Here is a 27,858-nt window from a genome sequence, read left to right as displayed (position 1 = left end):
TAGGGTAACGGTGAGACTGTAGGGTTACGGTGAGACTGTAGGGTTACGGTGAGACTGTAGGGTTACGGTGAGACTGTAGGGTTACGGTGAGACTGTAGGGTTACGGTGAGACTGTAGGGTAACGGTGAGACTGTAGGGTTACGGTGAGACTGTAGGGTTACGGTGAGACTGTAGGGTTACGGTGAGACTGTAGGGTTACGGTGAGACTGTAGGGTTACGGTGAGACTGTAGGGTTACGGTGAGACTGTAGGGTTACGGTGAGACTGTAGGGTAACGGTGAGACTGTAGGGTTACGGTGAGACTGTAGGGTTACGGTGAGACTGTAGTTAGAAAATAGTACTGTAGGGTTAGAAGATAGTACTGTAGGGTTAGAAGATAGTACTGTAGGGTTAGAAGATAGTACTGTAGGGTTACGGTGAGACAGTACTGTAGGGTTAGAAGATAGTACTGTAGGGTTACGGTGAGACTGTAGGGTAACGGTGAGAATGTAGGGTAACGGTGAGACTGTAGGGTTACGGTGAGACTGTAGTTAGAAAATAGTACTGTAGGGTTAGAAGATAGTACTGCAGGGTTAGAAGATAGTACTGTAGGGTTAGAAGATAGTACTGTAGGGTTACGGTGAGACAGTACTGTAGGGTTAGAAGATAGTACTGTAGGGTTACGGTGAGACAGTACTGTAGGGTTAGAAGATAGTACTGTAGGGTTACGGTGAGACAGTACTGTAGGGTTAGAAGATAGTACTGTAGGGTTAGAAGATATGTAGGGTTAGAAGATAGTACTGCAGGGTTAGAAGATAGTACTGTAGGGTTAAAAGATAGTACTGTAGGGTTAGAAGATAGTACTGTAGGGTTATAAGATAGTACTGCATGGTTAGAAGATAGTACTGTAGGGTTAGAAGATAGTACTGTTGGGTTAGAAGATAGTACTGTAGGGTTACGGTGAGACAGTACTGTAGGGTTAGAAGATAGTACTGTAGGGTTACGGTGAGACAGTACTGTAGGGTTAGAAGATAGTACTGTAGGGTTAGAAGATAGTACTGTAGGGTTAGAAGATAGTACTGTAGGGTTAGAAGATAGTACTGCAGGGTTAGAAGATAGTGCTGTAGGGTTAGAAGATAGTACTGCAGGGTTAGAAGATAGTACTGCAGGGTTAGAAGATAGTACTGTAGGGTTAGAAGATAGTACTGTAGGGTTAGAAGATAGGACTGTAGGGTTAGAAGATAGTACTGTAGGGTTAGAAGATAGTACTGTAGGGTTAGAAGATAGTACTGTAGGGTTAGAAGATAGTACTGTAGGGTTAGAAGATAGTACTGTAGGGTTAGAAGATAGTACTGTAGGGTTAGAAGATAGTACTGCAGGGTTAGAAGAAAGTACTGTAGGGTTAGAAGATAGTACTGTAGGGTTAGAAGATAGTACTGCAGGGTTATAAGATAGTACTGCAGGGTTATAAGATAGTACTGCAGGGTTATAAGATAGTACTGCAGGGTTATAAGATAGTACTGTTGGGTTAGAAGATAGTACTGTAGGGTTACGGTGAGACAGTACTGTAGGGTTAGAAGATAGTACTGTAGGGTTACGGTGAGATAGTACTGTAGGGTTAGAAGATAGTACTGTAGGGTTACGGTGAGATAGTACTGTAGGGTTAGAAGATAGTACTGTAGGGTTAGAAGATAGGACTGTAGGGTTACGGTGAGATAGTACTGTAGGGTTACGGTGAGATAGTACTGTAGGGTTAGAAGATAGTACTGTAGGGTTAGAAGATAGTACTGTAGGGTTAGAAGATAGTACTGTAGGGTTAGAAGATAGTACTGTAGGGTTAGAAGATAGTACTGTAGGGTTACGGTGAGATAGTACTGTAGGGTTACGGTGAGATAGTACTGTAGGGTTACGGTGAGATAGTACTGTAGGGTTAGAAGATAGTGATGTAGGGTTAGAAGACAGTACTGTAGGGTTAGAAGATAGTACTGTAGGGTTAGAAGATAGTGATGTAGGGTTAGAAGATAGTACTGTAGGGTTAGAAGATAGTACTGTTGGGTTAGAAGATAGTACTGTAGGGTTAGAAGATAGTACTGTAGGGTTAGAAGATAGTACTGTAGGGTTAGAACATAGTACTGTAGGGTTACGGTGAGATAGTACTGTAGGGTTACGGTGAGATAGTACTGTAGGGTTACGGTGAGATAGTACTGTAGGGTTACGGTGAGATAGTACTGTAGGGTTAGAAGATAATACTGCAGGGTTAGAAGATAGTACTGTAGGGTTAGAAGATAGTACTGTAGGGTTACGGTGAGATAGTACTGCAGGGTTAGAAGATAGTACTGCAGGGTTAGAAGATAGTACTGCAGGGTTAGAAGATAGTACTGTAGGGTTAGAAGATAGTACTGTAGGGTTAGAAGATAGTACTGTAGGGTTAGAAGATAGTACTGCAGGGTTAGAAGATAGTACTGCAGGGTTAGAAGATAGTACTGTAGGGTTAGAAGATAGTACTGTAGGGTTAGAAGATAGTACTGTAGGGTTAGAAGATAGTACTGTAGGGTTAGAAGATAGTACTGTAGGGTTAGAAGTGTGTTGTCTGTCCTCCCCAGCGAGGCGTCTGGCCATGTACCAGGACCTGGTGGACTCAGAGGAGGAGGACTGTACGTCCCACAGTGGCACCTTGCCCAGACGGGACAGCGTCACCAGCAACCAGAGTGCTGCCAAGGTGGTGCTGCGCTCCCAGAGCACCAAGTCCCACCGCAGGACTGGCAGCCGGGCTGAAGCCAAGAGGGCCAGCATCCTGTCCAAACACACTGCATTCAGCAGCCCCATGGTACTTATGACAACACACTGCATTCAGCAGCCCCATGGTACTTACTACAACACACTGCATTCAGCAGCTCCATGGTACTTACTACAACACACTGCATTCAGCAGCCCCATGGTACTCACTACAACACACTGCATTCAGCAGCCCCATGGTACTTACTACAACACACTGCATTCAGCAGCTCCATGGTACTTACAACTCCATTATTACTACAACACACTGCATTCAGCAGCTCCATGGTACTTATGACAACACACTGCATTCAGCAGCCCCATGGTACTTATGACAACACACTGCATTCAGCAGCCCCATGGTACTCAATACAACACACTGCATTCAGCAGCCCCATGGTACTTACTACAACACACTGCATTCAGCAGCCCCATGGTACTTACTACAACACACTGCATTCAGCAGCCCCATGGTACTCACTACAGCACACTGCATTCAGCAGCTCCATGGTACTCACTACAACACACTGCATTCAGCAGCCCCATGGTACTTACTACAACACACTGCATTCAGCAGCCCCATGGTACTTACTACAACACACTGCATTCAGCAGCCCCATGGTACTTACTACAACACACTGCATTCAGCAGCCCCATGGTACTTACTACAACACACTGCATTCAGCAGCCCCATGGTACTTACTACAACACACTGCATTCAGCAGCCCCATGGTACTTACAACTCCATTATTACTCAATGCACTGCATTCAGCAGCCCCATGGTACTTATGACAACACACTGCATTCAGCAGCCCCATGGTACTTACAATTCCATTATTACTCAATGCACTGCATTCAGCAGCCCCATGGTACTTACTACTCCATTATTACTACAACACACTGCATTCAGCAGCCCCATGGTACTCACTACAACACACTGCATTCAGCAGCCCCATGGTACTTACTACAACACACTGCATTCAGCAGCCCCATGGTACTTACTACAACACACTGCATTCAGCAGCCCCATGGTACTTACTACAACACACTGCATTCAGCAGCCCCATGGTACTTACTACAACACACTGCATTCAGCAGCCCCATGGTACTTACCACTCCATTATTACTCAACACACTGCATTCAGCAGCCCCATGGTACTTACAACTCCATTATTACTCAACACACTGCATTCAGCAGCCCCATGGTACTTACTACTCCATTATTACTCAATGCACTGCATTCAGCAGCCCCATGGTACTTATGACAACACACTGCATTCAGCAGCCCCATGGTACTTATGACAACACACTGCATTCAGCAGCCCAATGGTACTTATGACAACACACTGCATTCAGCAGCCCCATGGTACTTACTACTCCATTATTACTCAACACACTGCATTCAGCAGCCCCATGGTACTTACTACAACACACTGCATTCAGCAGCCCCATGGTACTTACTACTCCATTATTACTCAACACACTGCATTCAGCAGCCCCATGGTACTTACTACAACACACTGCATTCAGCAGCCCCATGGTACTTACGACAACACACTGCATTCAGCAGCCCCATGGTACTTACTACTCCATTATTACTCAACACACTGCATTCAGCAGCCCCATGGTACTTACTACAACACACTGCATTCAGCAGCCCCATGGTACTTACTACTCCATTATTACTCAACACACTGCATTCAGCAGCCACATGGCACTTACTACAACACACTGCATTCAGCAGCCCCATGGTACTTACTACAACACACTGCATTCAGCAGCCCCATGGTACTTACTACAACACACTGCATTCAGCAGCACCATGGTACTTACTACTCCATTATTACTCAACACTGCATTCAGCAGCCCCATGGTACTTACTACAACACGCTACATTCAGCAGCACCATGGTACTTATTACAACACACTGCATTCAGCAGCCCCATGGTACTTACTACAACACACTGCATTCAGCAGCCCCATGGTACTTACTACTCCATTATTACTGCAACACACTGCATTCAGCAGCCCCATGGTACTTATGAAAACACACTGCATTCAGCAGCCCCATGGTACTTACTACTCCATTATTACTACAACACACTGCATTCAGCAGCCCCATGGTACTTACTACTCCATTATTACTGCAACACACTGCATTCAGCAGCCCCATGGTACTTATGACAACACACTGCATTCAGCAGCCCCATGGTACTTACTACTCCATTATTACTACAACACACTGCATTCAGCAGCCCCATGGTACTTACTACTCCATTATTACTACAACACACTGCATTCAGCAGCCCCATGGTACTTACTACTCCATTATTACTACAACACACTGCATTCAGCAGCCCCATGGTACTTACTACTCCATTATTACTCAACACTGCATTCAGCAGCCCCATGGTACTTACTACAACACACTGCATTCAGCAGCCCCATGGTACTTACTACTCCATTATTACTCAACACACTGCATTCAGCAGCCCCATGGTACTTACTACTCCATTATTACTCAACACACTGCATTCAGCAGCCCCATGGTACTTACTACAACACACTGCATTCAGCAGCCCCATGGTACTTACTACAGCACACTGCATTCAGCAGCCCCATGGTACTTATGACAACACACTGCATTCAGCAGCCCCATGGTACTTACTACAACACACTGCATTCAGCAGCCCCATGGTACTTACTCCTCCATTATTCCTACAACACACTGCATTCAGCAGCCCCATGGTACTTACTACAACACACTGCATTCAGCAGCCCCATGGTACTTACTACAACACACTGCATTCAGCAGCCCCATGGTACTTACTACAACACACTGCATTCAGCAGCCCCATGGTACTTACTACAACACACTGCATTCAGCAGCCCCATGGTACTTACTACAACACGCTACATTCAGCAGCACCATGGTACTTACTACTCCATTATTACTCAACACACTGCATTCAGCAGCCCCATGGTACTTACTACTCCATTATTACTCAACACACTGCATTCAGCAGCCCCATGGTACTTACTACTCCATTATTACTCAACACACTGCATTCAGCAGCCCCATGGTACTTACTACAACACACTGCATTCAGCAGCCCCATGGTACTTATCACTCCATTATTACTCAACACACTGCATTCAGCAGCCCCATGGTACTTACTACTCCATTATTACTCAACACACTGCATTCAGCAGCCCCATGGTACTTACTACTCCATTATTACTCAACACACTGCATTCAGCAGCCCCATGGTACTCAATACAACACATTGCTCAGAGCTGTGTCTATCGGCTACAGCAGGGGAATTCCAACTTACTCTACGAGGTTCAGAGTACTGCTGTGCTTTTTTTTTTACCTGACCATTTATTGCACTCACCTGGTGTCCCAGGTCTAAATCAGTCCCTGAATAGAGGGAAGAATGGGGGGTTGAGAAGCAGTGGAACTGGCTTGGAAGGTCCATAGTTGAGTTTGAGGGGATCTACAGTACGACCGTAGGGCAGCAGGTAGCCAGGAGGTTGGAGAGGGCAGCATGATGGAGAGGGCAGCATGATGGAGAGGGCAGCATGATGGAGAGGGCAGCATGATGGAGAGGGCAGCATGTTGGAGAGGGCAGCAGCGTGTTGGAGAGGGCAGCGTGTTGGAGAGGGCGGCAGCAGCGTGTTGGAGAGGGCGGTGTTGGAGAGGGCAGCATGATGGAGAGGGCAGCATGATGGAGAGGGCAGCATGATGATGGAGCATGATGGAGAGGGCAGCATGATGGAGAGGGAGAGGAAGCAGCGTGTTTGGAGCGTGTTGGAGGGCGGCAGCGTGTTGGAGAGGGCAGCAGCGTGTTGGAGAGGGCAGCAGCGTGTTGGAGAGGGCAGCGTGTTGGAGAGGGCAGCAGCGTGTTGGAGAGGGCAGCGTGTTGGAGAGGGCAGCGTGATGGAGAGGGCAGCATGATGGAGAGGGCAGCATGTTGGAGAGGGCAGCATGATGGAGAGGGCAGCGTGATGGAGAGGGCAGCATGATGGAGAGGGAAGAGCGTGTTGGTGAGGGCAGAGAGGGGCAGCGTGTTGGAGAGGGCAGCAGCAGCAGCGTGTTGGAGAGGGCAGCGTGTTGGAGAGGGCAGCGTGATGGAGAGGGCGTGCATGTGATGGAGAGGGCAGCGTGTTGCATGAGAGGGCGGCAGCATGATGGAGAGGGCAGCGTGATGGAGAGGGCAGCATGATGCAGCGTGTTGAGAGGGCGGCAGCGTGTTGGAGAGGGCAGCGTGTTGGAGAGGCGGCGTGATGGAGAGGGCAGCATGATGGAGAGAGGGCGTGTTGGCAGCGTGATGGAGAGGGCAGCATGATGGAGAGGGCAGCATGATGGAGAGGGCAGCATGATGGAGAGGGCAGCAGAGGGCAGTGTTGGAGAGGGAGAGCGTGTTGGGGCAGCAGCGTGTTGGAGAGGGCAGCGTGATGGAGAGGGCAGCGTGATGGAGAGGGCAGCGTGATGGAGAGGGCAGCGTGTTGGAGCGTGTTGGGGGCAGCGTGTTGGAGAGGGCGGCAGCGTGATGGAGAGGGCGGCAGCGTGATGGAGAGGGCAGCATGATGGAGAGGGCGGCAGCGTGTTGGAGAGGGCAGCGGCGTGTTGGAGAGGGATGGAGAGGGCAGCGTGTTGGAGAGGGGCAGCGTGTTGGAGAGGGCAGCGTGTTGGAGAGGGGCGTGTTGGAGAGGGCAGCATGAGAGGGCGGCAGCGTGTTGGAGCGTGTTTGTTGGAGGGCGGCAGCGTGTTGGAGAGGGCGTGCAGCGTGTTGGAGAGGGGGCGTGTTGGAGGGCAGCGTGATGGAGAGGCGGCGTGTTGGAGGGCAGCGTGTTGGAGAGGGCGGAGGGCAGCGTGTTGGAGAGGGCAGCGTGTTGGAGGAGGGCAGCGTGTTGGAGAGGGCGGCAGCGTGTTGGAGAGGGCGGCAGCGTGTTGGAGAGCGTGGGCGGCAGCGTGTTGCAGCGTGTTGGAGGGCGGCAGCGTGATGGAGAGGGCGGCAGCGTGATGGAGAGGGCGGCAGCGTGATGGAGAGGGCAGCGTGTGAGAGGCGGCAGCGTGGAGAGGGCGGCAGCGTGTTGGAGGGCGGCAGCGTGTTGGAGGCGGCAGCGTGTTGGAGAGGCGGCAGCGTGAGAGGGCGGCAGCGTGTTGGAGAGCGTGTTGAGAGGGGGCTTGATGGAGAGCGGCAGCGTGTTGGAGAGCGGCAGCGTGTTGGAGAGGGCGGCAGCGTGTTGGAGAGGGCGGCAGCGTGTGTGGAGGGCAGCATGAGAGGGCGGCAGCAGCGTGTTGGAGAGGGCGGCAGCGTGTTGGAGAGGCGGCAGCGTGTTGGAGAGGGCGGCAGCGTGTTGGAGAGGGCGGCAGCGTGTTGAGAGCGGCAGCGTGTTGGCGGCAGCGTGTTGAGAGGCGTGGGCGGCAGCGGCAGCGTGTTGGAGCGTGAGGGCGGCAGCGTGTTGGAGAGGGCGTGATGGAAGGGCGGCGTGTTGGAGAGGGGCGGCAGCGTGTTGGAGAGGGCGGCAGCGTGTTGGAGAGGGCGGCAGCGTGTTGAGAGGCGGCGTGTTGGAGAGGGCGGCAGCGTGTGGAAGGGCGGCAGCGTGTTGGAGAGGGCGGCAGCGGCAGCGTGTTGGAGAGGGCGGCAGCGTGATGGAGAGGCTGCAGCGTGTTGGATGGGCGGCAGCGTGTTGGAGAGGGCAGGCAGCGTGTTGATGGAGAGGGGCAGCGTGAGAGGGCGGCAGCGTGTTGGAGGCGGCAGCGTGTTGGAGAGGGCGGCAGCGTGTTGGAAGGGCGGCAGCGTGTTGGAGAGGGCGGCAGCGTGTTGGAGAGGGCGGCAGCGTGTGCGTGTTGGAGAGGGCGGCAGCGTGTTGGAGAGGGCGGCAGCGTGTTGGAGAGGGCGGCAGCGTGTGGAGAGGGCGGCAGCGTGTTGGAGAGGGCGGGCGTGTTGGAAGGGCGGCAGTTTGATGCAGCGTGTGATGGGAGGGCGGCAGCGTGGGCGGCAGCGTGTTGGAGAGGGCGGCAGCGTGTTGGAGAGGGCGGCAGCGTGTTGGAGAGGGCGGCAGCGTGTTGGAGAGGGCGGCAGCGTGTTGGAGCAGCGTGTTGGAAGGGCGGCAGCGTGATGGAAGCGGCAGCGTGTTGGAGCGGCAGCGTGTTGGAGAGGGCGGCAGCGTGTTGGAGCGTGAGGGCGGCAGCAGCGTGTTGGAGAGGGCGGCAGCGTGTGTTGGAGAGGGCGGCAGCGTGTTGAGAGGCGGCAGCGTGATGAGAGGGCGGCAGCGTGGGCGGCGTGTTGGAGAGGGCGGCAGCGTGTTGGAGAGAGCAGCATGCGTGCTGCGTGTTGGAGAGGGCGGCAGCGTGTTAGAGAGGGCGGCAGCGTGATGGAGAAGGCGGCAGCGTGTTGGAGAGGGCGGCAGCGTGTTGGAGGGCGGCAGCGTGATGGAGGGCGGCAGCGTGAGCGTGGAGAGGGCGGCAGCGTGTTGGAGAGGGCGGCAGCAGGCGGCAGCGTGTTGGAGAGGGCGCAGCGTGCAGCGGCGGCAGCGTGTTGGAGAAGCGGCAGCGTGTTAGAGAGGGCGGCAGCGTGATGGAGAGGCGGCAGCGTGTTGAGAAGGCGGCAGCGCGTGGAGAGGGCGGCAGCGTGTTGGAGAGGGCGGCAGCGTGTTGGAAGGGCGGCTGCGTGTTGGAGCGGGCGGCAGCGTGTTGGAGAGGGCGGCAGCGTGTTGGAGAAGGCGGCAGCGTGTTGGAGAGGGCGGCAGCGTGTTGGAGGGCGGCAGCGTGTTGGAGGGCGGCAGCGTGTTGGAGAGGGCGGCAGCGTGTTGGAGAGGGCGGCAGCGTGTTGGAGAGGGCGGCAGCGTGATGCAGCGTGTTGGAGGGCGGCAGCGTGTTGGAGAGGGCGGCAGCGTGTTGGAGAGGGCGGCAGCGTGTTGGAGAGGGCAGCAGCGTGTTGGAGAGGGCGGCAGCGTGTTGGAGAGGGCGGCAGCGTGTTGGAGAGGGCGGCAGCGTGTTGGAGAGGGCGGCAGCGTGTTGGAGAGGGCGGCAGCGTGTTGGAGAGGGCGGCAGCGTGATGGAGAGGGCAGCATGATGGAGAGGGCGGCAGCGTGTTGGAGAGGGCAGCATGATGGAGAGGGCGGCAGCGTGTTGGAGAGGGCAGCGTGTTGGAGAGGCGGCAGCGTGTTGGAGAGGGCGGCAGCGTGTTGGAGAGGGCAGCGTGTTGGAGAGGGCGGCAGCGTGTTGGAGAGGGCGGCAGCGTGTTGGAGAGGGCAGCGTGTTGGAGAGGGCGGCAGCGTGTTGGAGAGGGCAGCGTGTTGGAGAGGGCGGCAGCGTGTTGGAGAGGGCAGCGTGTTGGAGAGGGCAGCGTGTTGGAGAGGGCGGCAGCGTGTTGGAGAGGGCGGCAGCGTGTTGTTGGAGAGGGCGGCAGCGTGATGGAGAGGCAGCGTGTTGGAAGGCGCATGTTGGAGAGGGCGGCAGCGTGTTGAGGGAGAGGCGGCGGCGTTTTGGAGAGGGCGTCAGCGTGTTGGAGAGGGCGGCAGCGTGTTGAAGGCGCAGCGTGTTGGAGGGCGGCAGCGTGTTGAGGGCGGCAGCGTGTTGGAGAGGCGTGTGTTGGAGAGGGCGGCAGCGTGATGGCTGCGTGTTGGAGAGGGCGGCAGCGTGTTAGAGAGGGCGGCAGCGTGATGGAGAGGGCGGCAGCGTGTTGGGAGCAGCGTGTTAGAGAGGGCGGCAGCGTGTTGGAGAGGGCTGCAGCATGATGGAGAGGGCGGCAGCGTGTTGGAGAGGGCGGCAGCGTGTTGGCAGCGTGATGGAGAGGGCGGCAGCGTGAGCGTGTTGGAGAGGGCGGCAGCGTGATGGAGAGGGCGGCAGCGTGTTGGAGAGGGCGGCAGCGTGTTAGAGAGGGCGGCAGCGTGATGGAGAGGCGGCAGCGTGTTGGAGAGGGCGGCAGCGTGTTAGAGAGGGCGGCAGCGTGTTGCATGATGGAGAGGGCGGCAGCGTGTTGGAGAGGGCGGCAGCGTGTTAGAGAGGGCGGCAGCGTGATGGAGAGGGCGGCAGCGTGTTGGAGAGGGCGCAGCAGCGTGTTGCAGCGTGTTGAGCGGCTGCGTGTTGGAAGGGCGGCAGCGTGTTGGAGAGGGCGGCAGCGTGTTGGAAGCGTGAGAGGGCGGCAGCGTGTTGGAGAGGGCGGCAGCGTGTTGGAGAGGGCGGCAGCGTGATGGAGAGGGCGGCAGCGTGTGGTGAGGGCGGCAGCGTGATGGAGAGGGCTGCAGCGTGATGGAGAGGGCGGCAGCGTGATGGAGAGGGCGGCAGCGTGTTGAAGAGGGCGGCAGCGTGTTGGAAGGGCGGCAGCGTGTTGGAGAGGCGGCAGCGTGTTGGAGAGGGCGGCAGCGTGTTGGAAGGCGGCAGCGTGTTGGAGAGGGCGGCAGCGTGTTGGAGGCGGCAGATGGAGGCGGCAGCGTGTTGGAGAGGGCGGCAGCGTGTTGGAGAGGGCGGCAGCGTGTTGGAGAGGGCGGCAGCGTGATGGAGAGGGCAGCAGCGTGTTGCAGATGATGGAAGGGCGGCAGCGTGTTGGAGAGGCGGCAGCGTGTTGGAGAGGGCGGCAGCGTGGTGGAGAGGGCGGGCGGCAGCGAGGGCGGCAGCGTGGAGAGGGCGCGGCAGCGTGTTGATGGAGGGCGGCAGCGTGTTGGAGAGGGCGGCAGCGTGTTGGAGAGGGCGCAGCGTGTTGGAGAGGCGGCAGCGTGTTGGAGAGGGCGGCAGCGTGTTGGAGAGGGCGGCAGCGTGATGGAGAGGCGGCAGCGTGTTGTGTTGGAGAGGGCGGCAGCGTGTTGGAGAAGCGGCAGCGTGTTGGAGAGGCGTGTTGGAGGCGTGTTGGAGAGGCGGCAGCGTGATGGAGGGCGGCTGCGTGTTGGAGGCGGCAGCGTGTTGGAGAGGGCGGCAGCGTGTTGAGAGGGCGGCAGCGTGATGGAGAGGGCAGCGTGTTGGAGAGGGCGGCAGCGTGTTGAGGGCGGCAGCGTGTTGGAGAGGCGTGTTGGAGAGCGTGTTGAGAGGGCGGCAGCGTGTTGGAGAGGGCGGCAGCGTGTTGGAGAGGGCGGCAGCGTGTTGAGAGCGGCAGCGTGTTGGAAGGGCGGCAGCGTGTTGGAGAGGGCGGCAGCGTGTTGGAGAGGGCGGCAGCGTGTTGGAGAGGGCGGCAGCGTGTTGGAGAGGGCGGCAGCGTGTTGGAGAGGGCGGCAGCGTGTTGGAGAGGGCGGCAGCGTGTTGGAGAGGGCGGCAGCGTGTTGGAGAGGGCTGCAGCAGCGTGTTGGAGAGGGCGGCAGCGTGTTAGAGAGGGCGGCAGCGTGATGGAGGGCGGCAGCGTGTTGGAGAGGGCGGCAGCGTGTTAGAGAGGGCGGCAGCGTGATGGAGGGCGGCAGCGTGTTGGAGAGGGCGGCAGCGTGTTGAGAGGGCGGCAGCGTGATGGAGAGGGCGGAGCGTGTTGGAGAGGGCGGCAGCGTGTTAGAGAGGGCGGCAGCGTGTTGCAGCATGATGGAGGGCGGCTGCGTGTTGGAGAGGGCGGCAGCGTGTTAGAGAGGGCGGCAGCGTGTTGGAGAGGGCAGCAGCGTGTTGGAGAGGGCAGCAGCGTGTTGGAGAGGGCAGCAGCGTGTTGGAGAGGGCAGCAGCGTGTTGGAGAGGGCGTGTTGGAGCCGGGCGGCAGCGTGTTGCAGCGTGTTGGAGAGGGCGGCAGCGTGTTGGAGAGGGCGGCAGCGTGTTGGAGAGGGCGGCAGCGTGTTGGAGAGGGCAGCAGCGTGTTGGTGAGGGCAGCAGCGTGTTGGAGAGGGCAGCAGCGTGTTGGAGAGGGCAGCAGCGTGTTGGAGAGGGCAGCAGCGTGTTGGAGAGGGCAGCAGCGTGTTGGAGAGGGCAGCAGCGTGTTGGAGAGGGCGGCAGCGTGTTGGAGAGGGCAGCAGCGTGTTGGAGAGGGCAGCGTGTTGGAGAGGGCGGCAGCGTGTTGGAGAGGGCAGCAGCGTGGAGAGGGCGGCAGCGTGTTGGAGAGGGCGGCAGCGTGTTGGAGAGGGCGGCAGCGTGTTGGAGAGGGCGGCAGCGTGATGGAGAGGGCAGCATGTTGGAGAGGGCGGCAGCGTGTTGGAGAGGGCGGCAGCGTGTTGGAGAGGGCGGCAGCGCGTTGGAGAGGGCGGCAGCGCGTTGGAGAGGGCGGCAGCGCGTTGGAGAGGGCGGCAGCGCGTTGGAGAGGGCGGCAGCGTGTTGCAGCGTGTTGGAGAGGGCGGCAGCGTGGCAGCGTGTTGGAGAGGGCGGCAGCGCGTTGGAGAGGGCAGCGTGTTGGAGAGGGCGGCAGCGTGTTGGAGAGGCGTGTTGGAGAGGCGTGTTGGAGAGGGCGGCAGCGTGTTGGAGAGGGCGGCAGCGTGTTGGAGAGGGCAGCAGCGCGTTGGACAAGGCAGTTTGTTACAAGTCTGACGAGTCAAATCTGGTGGGAATCTAATTATCCTAGATGCCTTTTTTTCCGTTGTTCCCTTGAAGAAGGGATCGCTGATCCTGGGTTATGTTTCTGTGTGTAGGTTTCTCGTGGTGGGTTAAATGCAAAAAAAATACAAATTTCCATGACCTGAAAATGACAAAAAACATTCTTCTGAACCTACTCTCTCTTCAACAGGAGAAGGACATCACCCCTGACCCTCAGCTCCTGGAGAAGGTCAACCACTGCAGCAGCCAGATGACCTTCAAGAGGTTCCACAGCCAGTCCCTCTCTCAGCTGCCCTCTGACCTCACGGACATCATCGACTTCTTCATCGCCCTCACCATCTGTAACACAGTGGTGGTGTCATCACCCAATCAGCCACGGCAGAAGGTAGGCACTGAGTGTACAAAACATTAGGAAACACCTTGCTGATATTGAGTTGCATCCCCCTTTTGCCCTTAGAACAGCCTCAATTAGTGGGGGCATAAGAGCCTACAAGGTGTTGAAAGCGTTCCATAGCGCCACCCGCGGGTAGATTTAGGTATTGGTGGGTAAGAATGTCTTTCACCAGCCGTTTGCAGGGCTCTACAGTGCTATAGATCCACGTTTGCAGGGCTCTACAGTGCTATAGATCCACGTTTGCAGGGCTCTACAGTGCTATAGATCCATGTTTGCCGGGCTCTACAGTGCTATAGATCCATGTTTGCAGGGCTCTACAGTGCTATAGATCCATGTTTGCAGGGCTCTACAGTGCTATAGATCCATGTTTGCAGGGCTCTACAGTGCTATAGATCCATGTTTGCAGGGCTCTACAGTGCTATAGATCCATGTTTGCAGGGCTCTACAGTGCTATAGATCCATGTTTGCCGGGCTCTACAGTGCTATAGATCCATGTTTGCAGGGCTCTACAGTGCTATAGATCCACGTTTGCAGGGCTCTACAGTGCTATAGATCCATGTTTGCAGGGCTCTACAGTGCTATAGATCCATGTTTGCAGGGCTCTACAGTGCTATAGATCCATGTTTGCAGGGCTCTACAGTGCTATAGATCCATGTTTGCAGGGCTCTACAGTGCTATAGATCCATGTTTGCAGGGCTCTACAGTGCTATAGATCCACGTTTGCAGGGCTCTACAGTGCTATAGATCCACGTTTGCAGGGCTCTACAGTGCTATAGATCCATGTTTGCCGGGCTCTACAGTGCTATAGATCCACGTTTGCAGGGCTCTACAGTGCTATAGATCCATGTTTGCAGGGCTCTACAGTGCTATAGATCCACGTTTGCAGGGCTCTACAGTGCTATAGATCCATGTTTGCAGGGCTCTACAGTGCTATAGATCCACGTTTGCAGGGCTCTACAGTGCTATAGATCCATGTTTGCAGGGCTCTACAGTGCTATAGATCCATGTTTGCAGGGCTCTACAGTGCTATAGATCCATGTTTGCCGGGCTCTACAGTGCTATAGATCCACGTTTGCAGGGCTCTACAGTGCTATAGATCACATTTAGTCATGGAGATGTAGAATAGTCACATCTAGACATGGACATGTAGAATAGTCACATCTAGTCATGGAGATGTAGAATGGTCACATCTAGACATGGAGATGTAGAATAGTCACATCTAGTCATGGAGATGTAGAATAGTCACATCTAGACATGGAGATGTAGAATAGTCACATCTAGACATGGAGATGTAGAATAGTCACATCTAGACATGGAGATGTAGAATAGTCACATCTAGTCATGAAGATGTAGAATGGTCACATCTAGTCATGGAGATGTAGAATAGTCACATCTAGTCATGAAGATGTAGAATGGTCACATCTAGTCATGGAGATGTAGAATGGTCACATCTAGTCATGGAGATGTAGAATGGTCACATCTAGTCATGGAGATGTAGAATAGTCACATCTAGACATGGAGATGTAGAATAGTCACATCTAGACATGGACATGTAGAATAGTCACATCTAGTTTGGAGATGTAGCATCTATGGTCACATCTGTCATGGAGATGTAGAATAGTCACATCTAGACATGGAGATGTAGAATGGTCACATCTAGGGCATCTAGTCATGGAGATGTAGAATAGTCACATCTAGTCATGGAGATGTAGAATAGTCACATCTAGACATGGAGATGTAGAATGGTCACATCTAGTCATGGAGATGTAGAATAGTCACATCTAGTCATGGAGATGTAGAATAGTCACATCTAGTCATGGAGATGTAGAATGGTCACATCTAGTCATGGAGATGTAGAATAGTCACATCTAGACATGGAGATGTAGAATAGTCACATCTAGACATGGAGATGTAGAATAGTCACATCTAGTCATGGAGATGTAGAATAGTCACATCTAGACATGGAGATGTAGAATAGTCACATCTAGACATGGACATGTAGAATAGTCACATCTAGTCATGGAGATGTAGAATGGTCACATCTATGGTCACATCTAGTCATGGAGATGTAGAATAGTCACATCTAGTCATGAAGATGTAGAATGGCATCTAGTCATGGAGATGTAGAATAGTCACATCTAGTCATGGAGATGTAGAATAGTCACATCCATAGTCACATCTAGACATGGAGATGTAGAATAGTCACATCTAGTCATGGAGATGTAGAATAGTCACATCTAGTCATGGAGATGTAGAATAGTCACATCTAGACATGGAGATGTAGAATGGTCACATCTAGACATGGAGATGTAGAATAGTCACATCTAGACATGGAGATATAGAATAGTCACATCTAGTCCTAGTCATGGAGATGTAGAATAGTCACATCTAGACATGGAGAGAATGGTCACATCTAGACATGGAGATATAGAACAGTGACATGGAGATAGATGGTCACATCTATGTTTAGTCACATCTAGACATGGAGATGTAGAATAGTCACATCTAGACATGGAGATATAGAATAGTCACATCTAGTCATGGAGATGTAGAATAGTCACATCTAGTCAGTAGTCATGGAGATGTAGAATAGTCACATCTAGACATGGAGATGTAGAATAGTCACATCTAGTCATGGAGATGTAGAATAGTCACATCTAGACATGGAGATGTAGAATAGTCACATCTAGACATGGAGATGTAGAATAGTCACATCTAGACATGGAGATGTAGAATGGTCACATCTAGTCATGAAGATATAGAATGGGCACATCTAGTCATGGAGATATAGAATGGGCACATCTAGTCTAGAATAGTCACATCTAGACATGAGATTAGAATGGTCACATCTAGACATGGAGATGTAGAATGGTCACATCTAGACATGGAGATGTAGAATAGTCACATCTAGTCATGGAGATGTAGAATAGTCACATCTAGTCATGGAGATGTAGAATAGTCACATCCATGGAGATGTTGCATGGAGATGGGCTCATGGAGATGTAGAATAGTATCTAGTAATGGAGATAGAATAGTCCATCTAGTCATGGAGATATAGAATGGTCACATCTAGTCATGGAGATATAGAATGGTGCTCATGGAGATAGAATGGTTTGGAGCAGAATAGTCACATCTAGTCATGGAGATATAGAATAGATCTAGTCATGGAGATATAGAATAGTTTGACATGGAGATGTAGGCTCTAGTCAGTGTCATGGAGATATAGAATAGTCCATCTAGTTTGTAGGCTCTAGTCATGGAGATGTAGAATAGTCACATCTAGTGCTATAGATCCATAGTTTGCATGGAGGAATAGTCACTCTAGACATGGAGATATAGTGTCACATCTAGTCATGGAGATGTAGAATCACATCTAGTAATGGAGATGTAGAATAGTCACATCTAGTCATGGAGATATAGAATAGTCACATCTAGTCATGGAGATGTAGAATGCATGGACATGTAGAATAGTCACATCTAGATATGGAGATGTAGAATAGTCACATCTAGTCAGAGATGTAGAATAGTCACATCTATAGTCACATCTAGACATGGAGATATAGAGTCACATCTAGACAGTCACATCTAGTCATGGAGATGTAGAATAGTCACATCTAGTCATGGAGATGTAGGGTCACTCTAGACATGGAGATATAGAATAGTCACATCTAGACATGGAGATATAGATCCATCTAGTTTGCAGGGCATCTAGTAAGTGAATAGTCACATAGTAGATCCATCACATTTGGAGATATAGAATAGTCACATCTAGACATGGAGATATAGAATATCACATCTAGTCCATCTAGACATGGAGATGTTTGCAGATATAGGTCACATCTAGTCATGGAGATATAGAATAGTCACATCTAGACATGGAGATATAGAATAGTCACATCTAGTCATGGAGATATAGAATAGTCCTCTGTTTGAGATGTAGAATAGTCACATCTAGACATGGAGATCTAGAATAGTCACATCATGGAGATAGAATATCACATCCATGTTTGCATGGAGGGCATCTACAGTGCTATAGATCCATGGAGATATAGAATAGTTTGCATGGAGATATAGGCTCTACAGTGCTATAGATCTAGACATGTTTGCATGGAGATGGGCTCTAGACAGTGCTATAGATCACCAGTTTGTCACATCTAGACATGGAGATGTAGAATAGTCACATCTAGACATGGAGATATAGAATAGTCACATCTAGTCATGGAGATATAGAATAGTCACATCTAGACATGGAGATATAGAATAGTGCATGGAGATATAGAATAGTCATCTAGTCATGGAGATGTAGAATAGTCACATCTAGTCATGGAGATATAGAATAGTCACATCTAGACATGGAGATATAGAATAGTCACATCTAGACATGGAGATATAGAATAGTCACATCTAGTCATAGTTTAGTCATGGAGATGGGCTCTACAGTGCTATAGAGATGTAGAATGGTCCATCTAGTAATGGAGATGTAGAATAGTTTCATGGAGATATAGGCTCTACAGTGCTAGTCATGGACATGTAGAATAGTCACATCACATGGAGATGTAGAATAGTTTAGACATGGAGATGTAGAATAGTCACTCTACATCTAGTCATGGAGATGTAGAATAGTCACATCTAGACATGGAGATGTAGAATAGTCACATCTAGACATGGAGATATAGAATAGTCACATCTAGACATGGAGATATAGAATAGTCACATCTAGACATGAAGGAGATATCTAGACAGAGATATAGTCACATCTAGACATGGAGATATAGAATAGTAGACATGGAGATATAGAATAGTCACATCTAGTCATGAAGATGTAGAATGGTCCATGTTGAGGGCTCACATCTAGTCATGGAGATGTAGAATAGTCACATCTAGACATGGAGATGTTTAGTCACATCTAGACATGGAGATATAGAATAGTCACATCTAGACATGGAGATGTAGAATGGTCACATCTAGTCATGAAGATGTAGAATAGTCACATCTAGACATGGAGATGTAGAATAGTCACATCTAGTCATGGAGATGTAGAATAGTCACATCTGACATGGAGATGTAGAATAGTCACATCTCATGGAGATGTAGAATAGTCACATCTAGACATGGAGATGTAGAATAGTCACATCTAGACATGGAGATGTAGAATGGTCACATCTAGTCATGGAGATGTAGAATAGTCACATCTAGTCATGAAGATGTAGAATAGTCACATCTAGACATGGAGATGTAGAATAGTTTCTAGACATGGAGATGTAGAATGGTCACATCTAGTCATGGAGATGTGAATAGTCACATCTAGTCATGGAGATGTAGAATGGTCACATCTAGTCATGGAGATATAGAATAGTCACATCTAGTCATGGAGATGTAGAATAGTCACATCTAGACATGGAGATGTAGAATAGTCACATCTAGTAGAAGATGTAGAATAGTCACATCAGTCATGAAGATTAGAATAGTCACATCTAGTCATGAAGATGTAGAATAGTCACATCTAGTCATGGAGATGTAGAATAGTCACATCTAGTCATGAAGATGTAGAATAGTCACATCTAGACATGGAGATGTAGAATAGTCACATCTAGACATGGAGATATAGAATGGTCACATCTAGTCATGGAGATATAGAATAGTCACATCTAGTCATGGAGATATAGAATGGGCACATCTAGTCATGGAGATTAGAATAGGCACATCTAGTCATGGAGATGTAGAATAGTCACATCTAGACATGGAGATATAGAATAGTCATCTAGTCATGGAGATATAGAATAGTCACATCTAGACATGGAGATGTAGAATGGTCACTCTAGTCATGGAGATATAGAATGGGCACATCTAGTCATGGAGATGTAGAATAGTCACATCTAGTCATGGAGATATAGAATAGTCACATCTAGACATGGAGATGTAGAATGGTCACATCTAGTCATGGAGATATAGAATAGTCACATCTAGACATGGAGATGTAGAATGGTCACATCTAGTCATGGAGATATAGAATGGTCACATCTAGACAGAATAGTCACATCTAGACTAGAATAGTCACATCTAGACATGGAGATGTAGAATAGTCACATATAGACATGGAGATGTAGAATAGTCACATCTAGACATGAAGATGTAGAATAGTCACATCTAGACATGGAGATATAGAATAGTCACATCTGGTCACATCTAGTCATGGAGATATTAGTCTTGGAGATGTAGAATAGTCACATCATGGAGATGTAGAATAGTCTAGACATGGAGATGTAGAATAGTCACATCTTGAAGCAGAATAGCTCACATCTAGACATGGTAGTCACATCTAGACATGGAGATGTAGAATGGTCACATCTAGTCATGGAGATATAGAATAGTGTCTAGACATGAAGATGTAGAATAGTCACATCTAGACAGAGATATAGAATAGTCACATCTAGACATGGAGATGTAGAATAGTCACATCTAGACATGGAGATGTAGAATAGTCACATCTAGACATGGAGATATAGAATAGTCACATCTAGTCATGGAGATGTAGAATGGTCACATCTAGTAATGGAGATGTAGAATAGTCACATCTAGACATGGAGATGTAGAATGGTCACATCTAGTCATGAAGATGTAGAATAGTGTCTGGAGATGTAGAATGGATCTAGTCATGGAGATGTAGAATAGTCACATCTAGTCATGTAGAATAGTTAGTCATGAAGATGTAGAATAGTCACATCTAGTCATGAAGATGTAGAATAGTCACATCTAGTCATGGAGATGTAGAATAGTAGACATGGAGATGTAGAATAGTCACATCTAGACATGGAGATGTAGAATAGTTTAGTCATGGAGATGTAGAATAGTCACTCTAGACATGGAGATGTAGAATAGTGACTATAGAGTCACATCTAGTCATGGAGATGTAGAATAGTCACATCTAGTCATGGAGATGTAGAATAGTCACATCTAGTCATGGAGATGTAGAATAGTCACATCTAGTCATGAAGATGTAGAATGGTCACATCTAGTCATGAAGATGTAGAATAGTCACATCTAGTCATGAAGGTGTAGAATGGTCACATCTAGTCATGGAGATGTAGAATAGTCACATCTAGACATGAAGATGTAGAATAGTCACATCTAGTCATGAAGATGTAGAATGGTCACATCTAGTCATGGAGATGTAGAATAGTCACATCTAGACATGAAGATATAGAATGGTCACAACTAGTCATGGAGATGTAGAATGGTCACATCTAGTCATGGAGATATAGAATGGTCACATCTAGTCAATGGAGATATAGAATGGTCACATCTATCTAGTCAGACATGGAGATATAGAATAGTCACATCTAGACATGGAGATATAGAATAGTCACATCTAGTCATGGAGATGTAGAATAGAGTCATGGAGATGTAGAATGGTCACATCTAGTCATGGAGATGTAGAATAGTCACATCTAGACATGAAGATATAGAATGGTCACAACTAGTCATGGAGATGTAGAATGGTCACATCTAGTCATGGAGATATAGAATGGTCACATCTAGTCAATGGAGATATAGAATGGTCACATCTTAGATCGAGAGCCAGTTCACTTTCCTACTGTTTCTCGTTTGTTTCCCTTGTCCTTTAGTAACGGTCTTATTCACACAATGCCCTTGTGCCTCAGTCAGGCCATCAGGGTTTTATGCCAGACTGTATGCCTAAGAGTAGGCTGTATCTGTGGCCAGATGCCTGGTGCTGTCCCTCAGCACCCGAGGGAGACGGATAGTGAGAGGGGGACATGTCTCTCTCCCTCTGTCTCCCTCCCTCCGGTGTGGATGAGATTTGAGCTAATGTTTCCAACCCTCTGTCCCTCTGTCTCAGGTGCGGATGAGGTTTGGGCTAATGTTTCTGTCCCTCTCTCTCAGGTGCGGATGAGGTTTGGGCTAAAGTCCCCAGTGAAGACTATCGAGGACTTCATCAAGCGCTTTACCTCCAGCCGTCTCACTTCCAACTCCAACAGCAGCAGCTCTTCCAGCCTCAACCGCTCCTCCCACCGCGATTGTTCCAGTGTCCTCTCCTCCCCCTCCGCCGAGAGCACCCTGACTAAATTAGATGAGGAGCATCACCTTGGAGGTCCGGTGGGTTTGGAACATGCCTTCTCCCCCGTCCCTCCTCACACTACCGAGGGAGAGCCCGGGGCCCTAGAGGAAGGAGAGCTCCGCTACGAGGCAGAGTCACCTGACGAGGCTGCCCTGGTGTATGCGGCGCGTGCCTACAAGTGTTCTCTGGTTGGCCGGCTACCTGATCAGGTGACGGTGGAGCTACCTGACCTGGGGAAGCTAAGCTTTGAGCTGCTCCACACTCTGGGGTTTGACTCCACCAGAAAGAGAATGTCTGTGGTGGTGAGACACCCGCTAACAGATCAGATCACCGTCTACACTAAAGGAGCTGACTCTGTCATCATGGACCTCATCACACTGCCATCTACAGGTAGGAGGACCTCACAGCAGGACAGGGGATGGGTGGTAAGGGGGACTGGTCACTATGATGCATGACTTTATTAGGTAGAATCTCACCTACAGTGCCTTCAGAAAGTAAACATACCCCTTGACTTATTCCACATTTTGTTGTGTTACAGCCTGAATTGAAAACCACTTGTCACCATCTGCACACCTCATCATGACAAAGTTTAAACATGTTTTTAGAATATGATATGAAATAGAATAGAATATTTAAGTATTCACACACCTGAGTCAATACTTTGTAGAAGCACCTTTGTGAGTCACTTAAGAGTTTTGCACACCTGGATTGTACAATATTTGAGCATTATTCTTTCCAAAACGTATTCTTGCTCTGTCATATTGGTTGCCGATCATTGCTAGGCAACCATTGTAAAGTCTTGCCGTAGATTTAAATCAAAACTGTAGCTCGACAGTGTCTTCTTGTTTAGCAACTCCAGTGTAGATTTGGCCTTGTGTTTTGGGTTTTTGTCCTGCTGAAAGGTGAATTCATCTCCCAGTGTCTGGTGGAAAGCAGACTGAACAAGGTTTTCCTCTAGGATTTTGCCTGTGCTTACCTCCATTCTGTCCAGGGGTGGTACTGAGGAGATACAGTTGAAGTCAGAAGTTTATATGCACTTAGGTTGGAGTCATTAAAAGTCGTTTTTCAACCACTCCACACATTTCTTGTTAACCTCTCTGCGATATGTGGGACGCTAGCGTCCCACCTCGCCAACAGCCAGTGAAAGTGCAGGGCGCCAAATTCAAAACAGTAAAAATCTCATAATTACAATTCCTCAAGCATACAAGTATCTTACACCATTTTAAAGATACAATTCTCGTTAATCCAACCACAGTGTCTGATTTGAAAAAGGATTTACAGCGAAAGCACCACAAACGATTATGTTAGGTCACCACCAAGTCACAGAAAAATCCTGCCATTTTTCCAGCCAAAGAGAGGAGTCACAAAAAGCACAAAGAGATACAATTAATCACTAACCTTTGATGATGTTCATCGGATGACACTCATAGGACTTCATGTTACACAATACATATGTATGTTTTGTTCGCTAAAGTGCATATTTATATCCAAAAATCTCATTTTACATTGGCGTGTTACGTTCAGTAGTTCTAAAACATTGATTTTGCAGAGAGCCACATCAAGTTACAGAAAAAGCAAACCATGCAATAATCTGAGTACAGCTTTCAGACAACAAGCAGACAAAAAGATACCTGTCATATTGGGTAGTCAACATTACTCAGAAATAGCATTATAAATATTCACTTACCTTTGATGATCTTCATCAGAATGCACTCCCAGGAATCTCAGTTCCACCATAAATGTTTGATATGTTCGATAATGTCCATCATTTAGGTCCAAATAGCCTCTTTTGTTCGGGCATTTGGTAAATAAATCCAAACACGCGTTCAGGTCCAGCCAACGTTGGACGAAAAGTTCAAAAAGTTATATTACAGGTTGTAGAAACATGCCAAACTAAGTATAGAATCAATCTTTAGGACGTTTTTAACATAAATCTTCAATAATGTTCCAATTGGAGAATTCCATTGTCTGTAGAAAAGCAATGGAACGAGAGCTAACTCTCTCGTGACTGCGCGTCATGTGCCCAAGGCACTCTGCCAGACCACTGTCTCAAACAACTCTCATGAGCCCCTCCTTTATAGTAGGATCCTCAAACAAGTTTCTAAAGACGGTTGACATCTAGTGGAAGCCTTAGGAAGTGCAACATAAGCAATATCCCACTGTATCTACAATAGGGGCTGAGTTTTTTTTTTTAAACTACTAGCCTCAGATTTCCCACTTCCTGGTGGATTTTTCTCAGGTTTTTGCCTGCCATATGAGTTCTGTTATACTCATAGACATCATTCAAACAGTTTTAGAAACGTCAGAGTGTTTTCTATCCAATACTAATAATAATATGCATATATTAGCATCTGGATCAGAGTAGCAGGCAGTTTACACTGGGCACCTTATTCATCCAAGCTACTCAATACTGCCCCCATGTCACCAATAAGTTAATAAACTATAGTTTTGGCAAGTCGGTTAGGACATATACTTTACACAAGTAATTTTTCCAACAATTGTTTACAGACAGTGAATTATAAGGGAAGTAATCCATCACAATTCCAATGGTTCAGAAGTTTACATACACTATGTTGACTGTGCCTTTAAACAGCTTGGAAAATGACAGAAAATGATGTCATGGCTTTAGAAGCTTCTGACATCTTTTGAGTCAATTGGAGGTGTACCTGTGGATGTATTTCAAGGCCTACCTTCAAACTCAGTGCCTCTTTGCTTGACATCATGGGGAAATCAAAAGAAATCGGCCAAGATCTCAGGAAAAAATTGTAGACCTCCACAGGTGTGGTTCATCCTTGAGAGCAATATCCAAACGCCTGAAGGTACCACGTTCATCTGTACAAACACGCAGCCGTCATACTGCTCAGGAAGGAGACGCGTTCTGTCTCCTAGAGATGAACGTACTTTGGTGCGAGAAGTGCAAATCAATCCCTGAACAGCAGCAAAAGACCTTGTGAAGATGCTGGAGGAAACAGGTACAAAAGTATCTATATCCACAGTAAAATGAGTCCTATATCGACATAACATGAAAGGCTGCACAGCAAGGAAGCCACTGCTCCAAAACCACAAAAAAAAAGCCAGACTATGGTTTGCAAACTGCACATGGAGACAAAGATCATACTTTTTGGAGAAATGTCCTCTGGTCTGATGAAACAAAAATAGAACTGTTTGGCCATAATGACCATCATTATGTTTGGAGGAAAAAGGGAGATGCTTGCAAGCTGAAGAACACCATCCCAACCTTGAAGCACGAGGGTGGCAGCATCATGTTGTGGGGGTCCTCTGCTGCAGGAGGGACTGTTACACTTCACAAAATAGATGGCATCTTGAGGAAGGAAAGTTATGTGGATATATTGAAGCAACATCTCAAGACATCAGTCAAGAAGTTAAAGCTTGGTTGCAAATGGGTCTTCCAAATGGACACTGACCCCAAGTTGTGGCAAAATGGCTAAAGGACAACAAAGTCAAGGTTTTGGAGTGGCCCTCACAAAGCCCTGACCTCCATCCTATTGAAAATTTGTGGGCAGAACTGAAAAAGCGTGTGCGAGCAAGGAGGCCTACAAACCTGACTCAGTTACACCAGTTCTGTCAGGAGGAATGGGCCAAAATTCACCCAACTTATTGTGGGAAGCTTGTGGAAGGTTACCCGAAATGTTTGACCCAAGTTAAACAATTTAAAGTCAATTCTACCAAATACTAATTGAGTGTATGTAAACTTCTGACCCACTGGGAATGTGATGAAAGAAATAAAAGATGAAATAAATCATTCTTTCTACTATTATTCTGACCTTTCACATTCTTAAAATAAAGTGGTGATCCTAACGACAGAACATTTTTACTAGGATTAAATGAATTGTGAAAAACTGAGTTTAAATGTATTTGGCTAAGATGTATGTAAACTTCCGACCTCAACTGTATTTGTCATTATTACTTTAGTGCCTTGTTGCAAACAGGATGCATGTTTTGGAATATTTTTATTCTGTACAGGCTTTCTTCTTTTCACTCTGTCAATTAGGTTATTGACAGAGTGGAGTAACTACAATGTTGTTGATCCATCCTCAGTTTTCTCTTATCACAGCCATTAAACTCTGTGACAGTTTTAAAAGTCACCATTCGCCAAATGGTGAAATCCCTGAACAGTTTCCTTCTTCTCCGGCAACTGAGTTAGGAAGGACACCTGTATTTTTGTACTGACTGGGTTTATTGCTACACCATCCAAAGTGTAATTAATAACTTCACCATGCTCAAAGGGATATTCAATGAACCAACAGGTTCATTCCTGATATAGGGGATGAGGCCCTCCTGGTTCCTTCCAGATATAGGGGATGAGGCCCAACAGGTTTATTCCTGATATAGGGGATGAGGCCCAGCAGGTTTATTCCTGATATAGGGAATGAGGCCCAAAAGGTTTATTCCTGATATAGGGAATGAGGCCCAACAGGTTTATTCCTGATATAGAGAATGAGGCCCAACAGGTTTATTCCTGATATAGAGAATGAGGCCCAACAGGTTTATTCCTGATATAGAGAATGAGGCCCAACAGGTTTATTCCTGATATAGGGAATGAGGCCCAACAGGTTTATTCCTGATATAGGGAATGAGGCCCAACAGGTTTATTCCTGATATAGGGAATGAGGCCCTACAGGTTTATTCCTGATATAGAGAATGAGGCCCAACAGGTTTATACCCAATATAGAGAATGAGGCCCAGCAGGTTTATTCCTGATATAGGGGATGAGGCCCAACAGGTTTATACCCAATATAGAGAATGAGGCCCAGCAGGTTTATTCCTGATATAGGGGATGAGGCCCAGCAGGTTTATTCCTGATATAGGGGATGAGGCCCAACAGGTTTATTCCTGATATAGAGAATGAGGCACAACAGGTTTATTCTTGATATAGGGGATGAGGCCCAACAGGTTTATACCCAATATAGAGAATGAGGCCCAGCAGGTTTATTCCTGATATAGGGGATGAGGCCCAGCAGGTTTATTCCTGATATAGGGGATGAGGCCCAACAGGTTTATTCCTGATATAGAGAATGAGGCACAACAGGTTTATTCTTGATATAGGGAATGAGGCCCAACAGGTTTATTCCCGATATAGAGAATGAGGCCCAACAGGTTTATACCCAATATAGAGAATGAGGCCCAGCAGGTTTATTCCTGATATAGGGGATGAGGCCCAGCAGGTTTATTCCTGATATAGGGGATGAGGCCCAACAGGTTTATTCCTGATATAGAGAATGAGGCCCAACAGGTTTATTCCCGATATAGAGAATGAGGCCCAACAGGTTTATTCCCGATATAGAGAATGAGGCCCAACAGGTTTATTCCTGATATAGAGAATGAGGCCCAACAGGTTTATACCCAATATAGAGAATGAGGCCCAACAGGTTTATACCCGATATAGAGAATGAGGTCCAACAGGTTTATTCCTGATATAGAGAATGAGGCCCAACAGGTTTATACCCGATATAGAGAATGAGGCCCAACAGGTTTATACCCGATATAGAGAATGAGGTCCAACAGGTTTATTCCTGGCTGTTGTAGGAGGGAAATATATAGTAGAGTAGGTCTAAAAATCCTTAAGGGCGAAGGTCTACACACACGCACACACACGTCGTTAGTCAGCCAGGAACGCAGAGAGCTACAGAGGCACTTTTTCACTAATTCTGTGTACACACCGTCACTAGACACCTGTCCATGATTGCTTAGCAAGTCAGTATTCAGTGAGCAGTTGTGACAGGCTTTTTAAGACATGGTACCCCATTCAGTGTGACCTTTGCCAGTAAATGCAACAGGGTTTCTGTGATAAATCAAAAACTTTTTCCTTACCCTGCAATAATGTATTCAGTATTGGACCTGTGTGAATGCTCTTCATTAATGAAGGCAGGTTGAACTGTAGTAGAAAGTTATCATTGTATCACCTTGAATAAAGGGCCTTGGTAACCGCCGTAAATCAAGAGAAAGTGGTGTTTTTTTATTCTGGCATCTTTACTCAGTTACTCTGAAACAATCCTGGATTCATTTGTGAACGATGATATTGATTTTTTTCCAGTCCCAAATGGCACCCTATTCCCTAAATAGTTGTTTACTTTTGACCAGGGCCCATAAGGGGTTGCCATTTGGAACACAACCTTGGTGTTAATGTCCATCATTTGAACGGTCTTCTGTAGCCAATCTCACAGGCTTTTTA

The 27,858-nt window shown here is 48.7% G+C and overlaps 1 protein-coding gene across 1 annotated transcript in view; it reads left to right on the top strand.

Moving 5' to 3' along the window:
* Window positions 1-27,858, top strand: part of LOC118380653 (phospholipid-transporting ATPase VA-like) — a 191,728-nt gene that overhangs the window by 95,703 nt on the left and 68,167 nt on the right. Inside the window, 3 exon segments of the mRNA XM_052475753.1 lie at window positions 2,582-2,805; window positions 13,385-13,579; window positions 21,491-22,055. Coding sequence (XP_052331713.1) covers window positions 2,582-2,805; window positions 13,385-13,579; window positions 21,491-22,055 — 984 coding nt within the window.

The sequence above is a fragment of the Oncorhynchus keta genome, chromosome 22, assembly GCF_023373465.1.
Source record: "Oncorhynchus keta strain PuntledgeMale-10-30-2019 chromosome 22, Oket_V2, whole genome shotgun sequence".
NCBI classification, from domain to species: Eukaryota; Metazoa; Chordata; class Actinopteri; order Salmoniformes; family Salmonidae; genus Oncorhynchus; species Oncorhynchus keta.
Note: the sequence above shows the minus strand (reverse complement) of the source record. Positions and strands in the feature narration are given on the sequence as shown.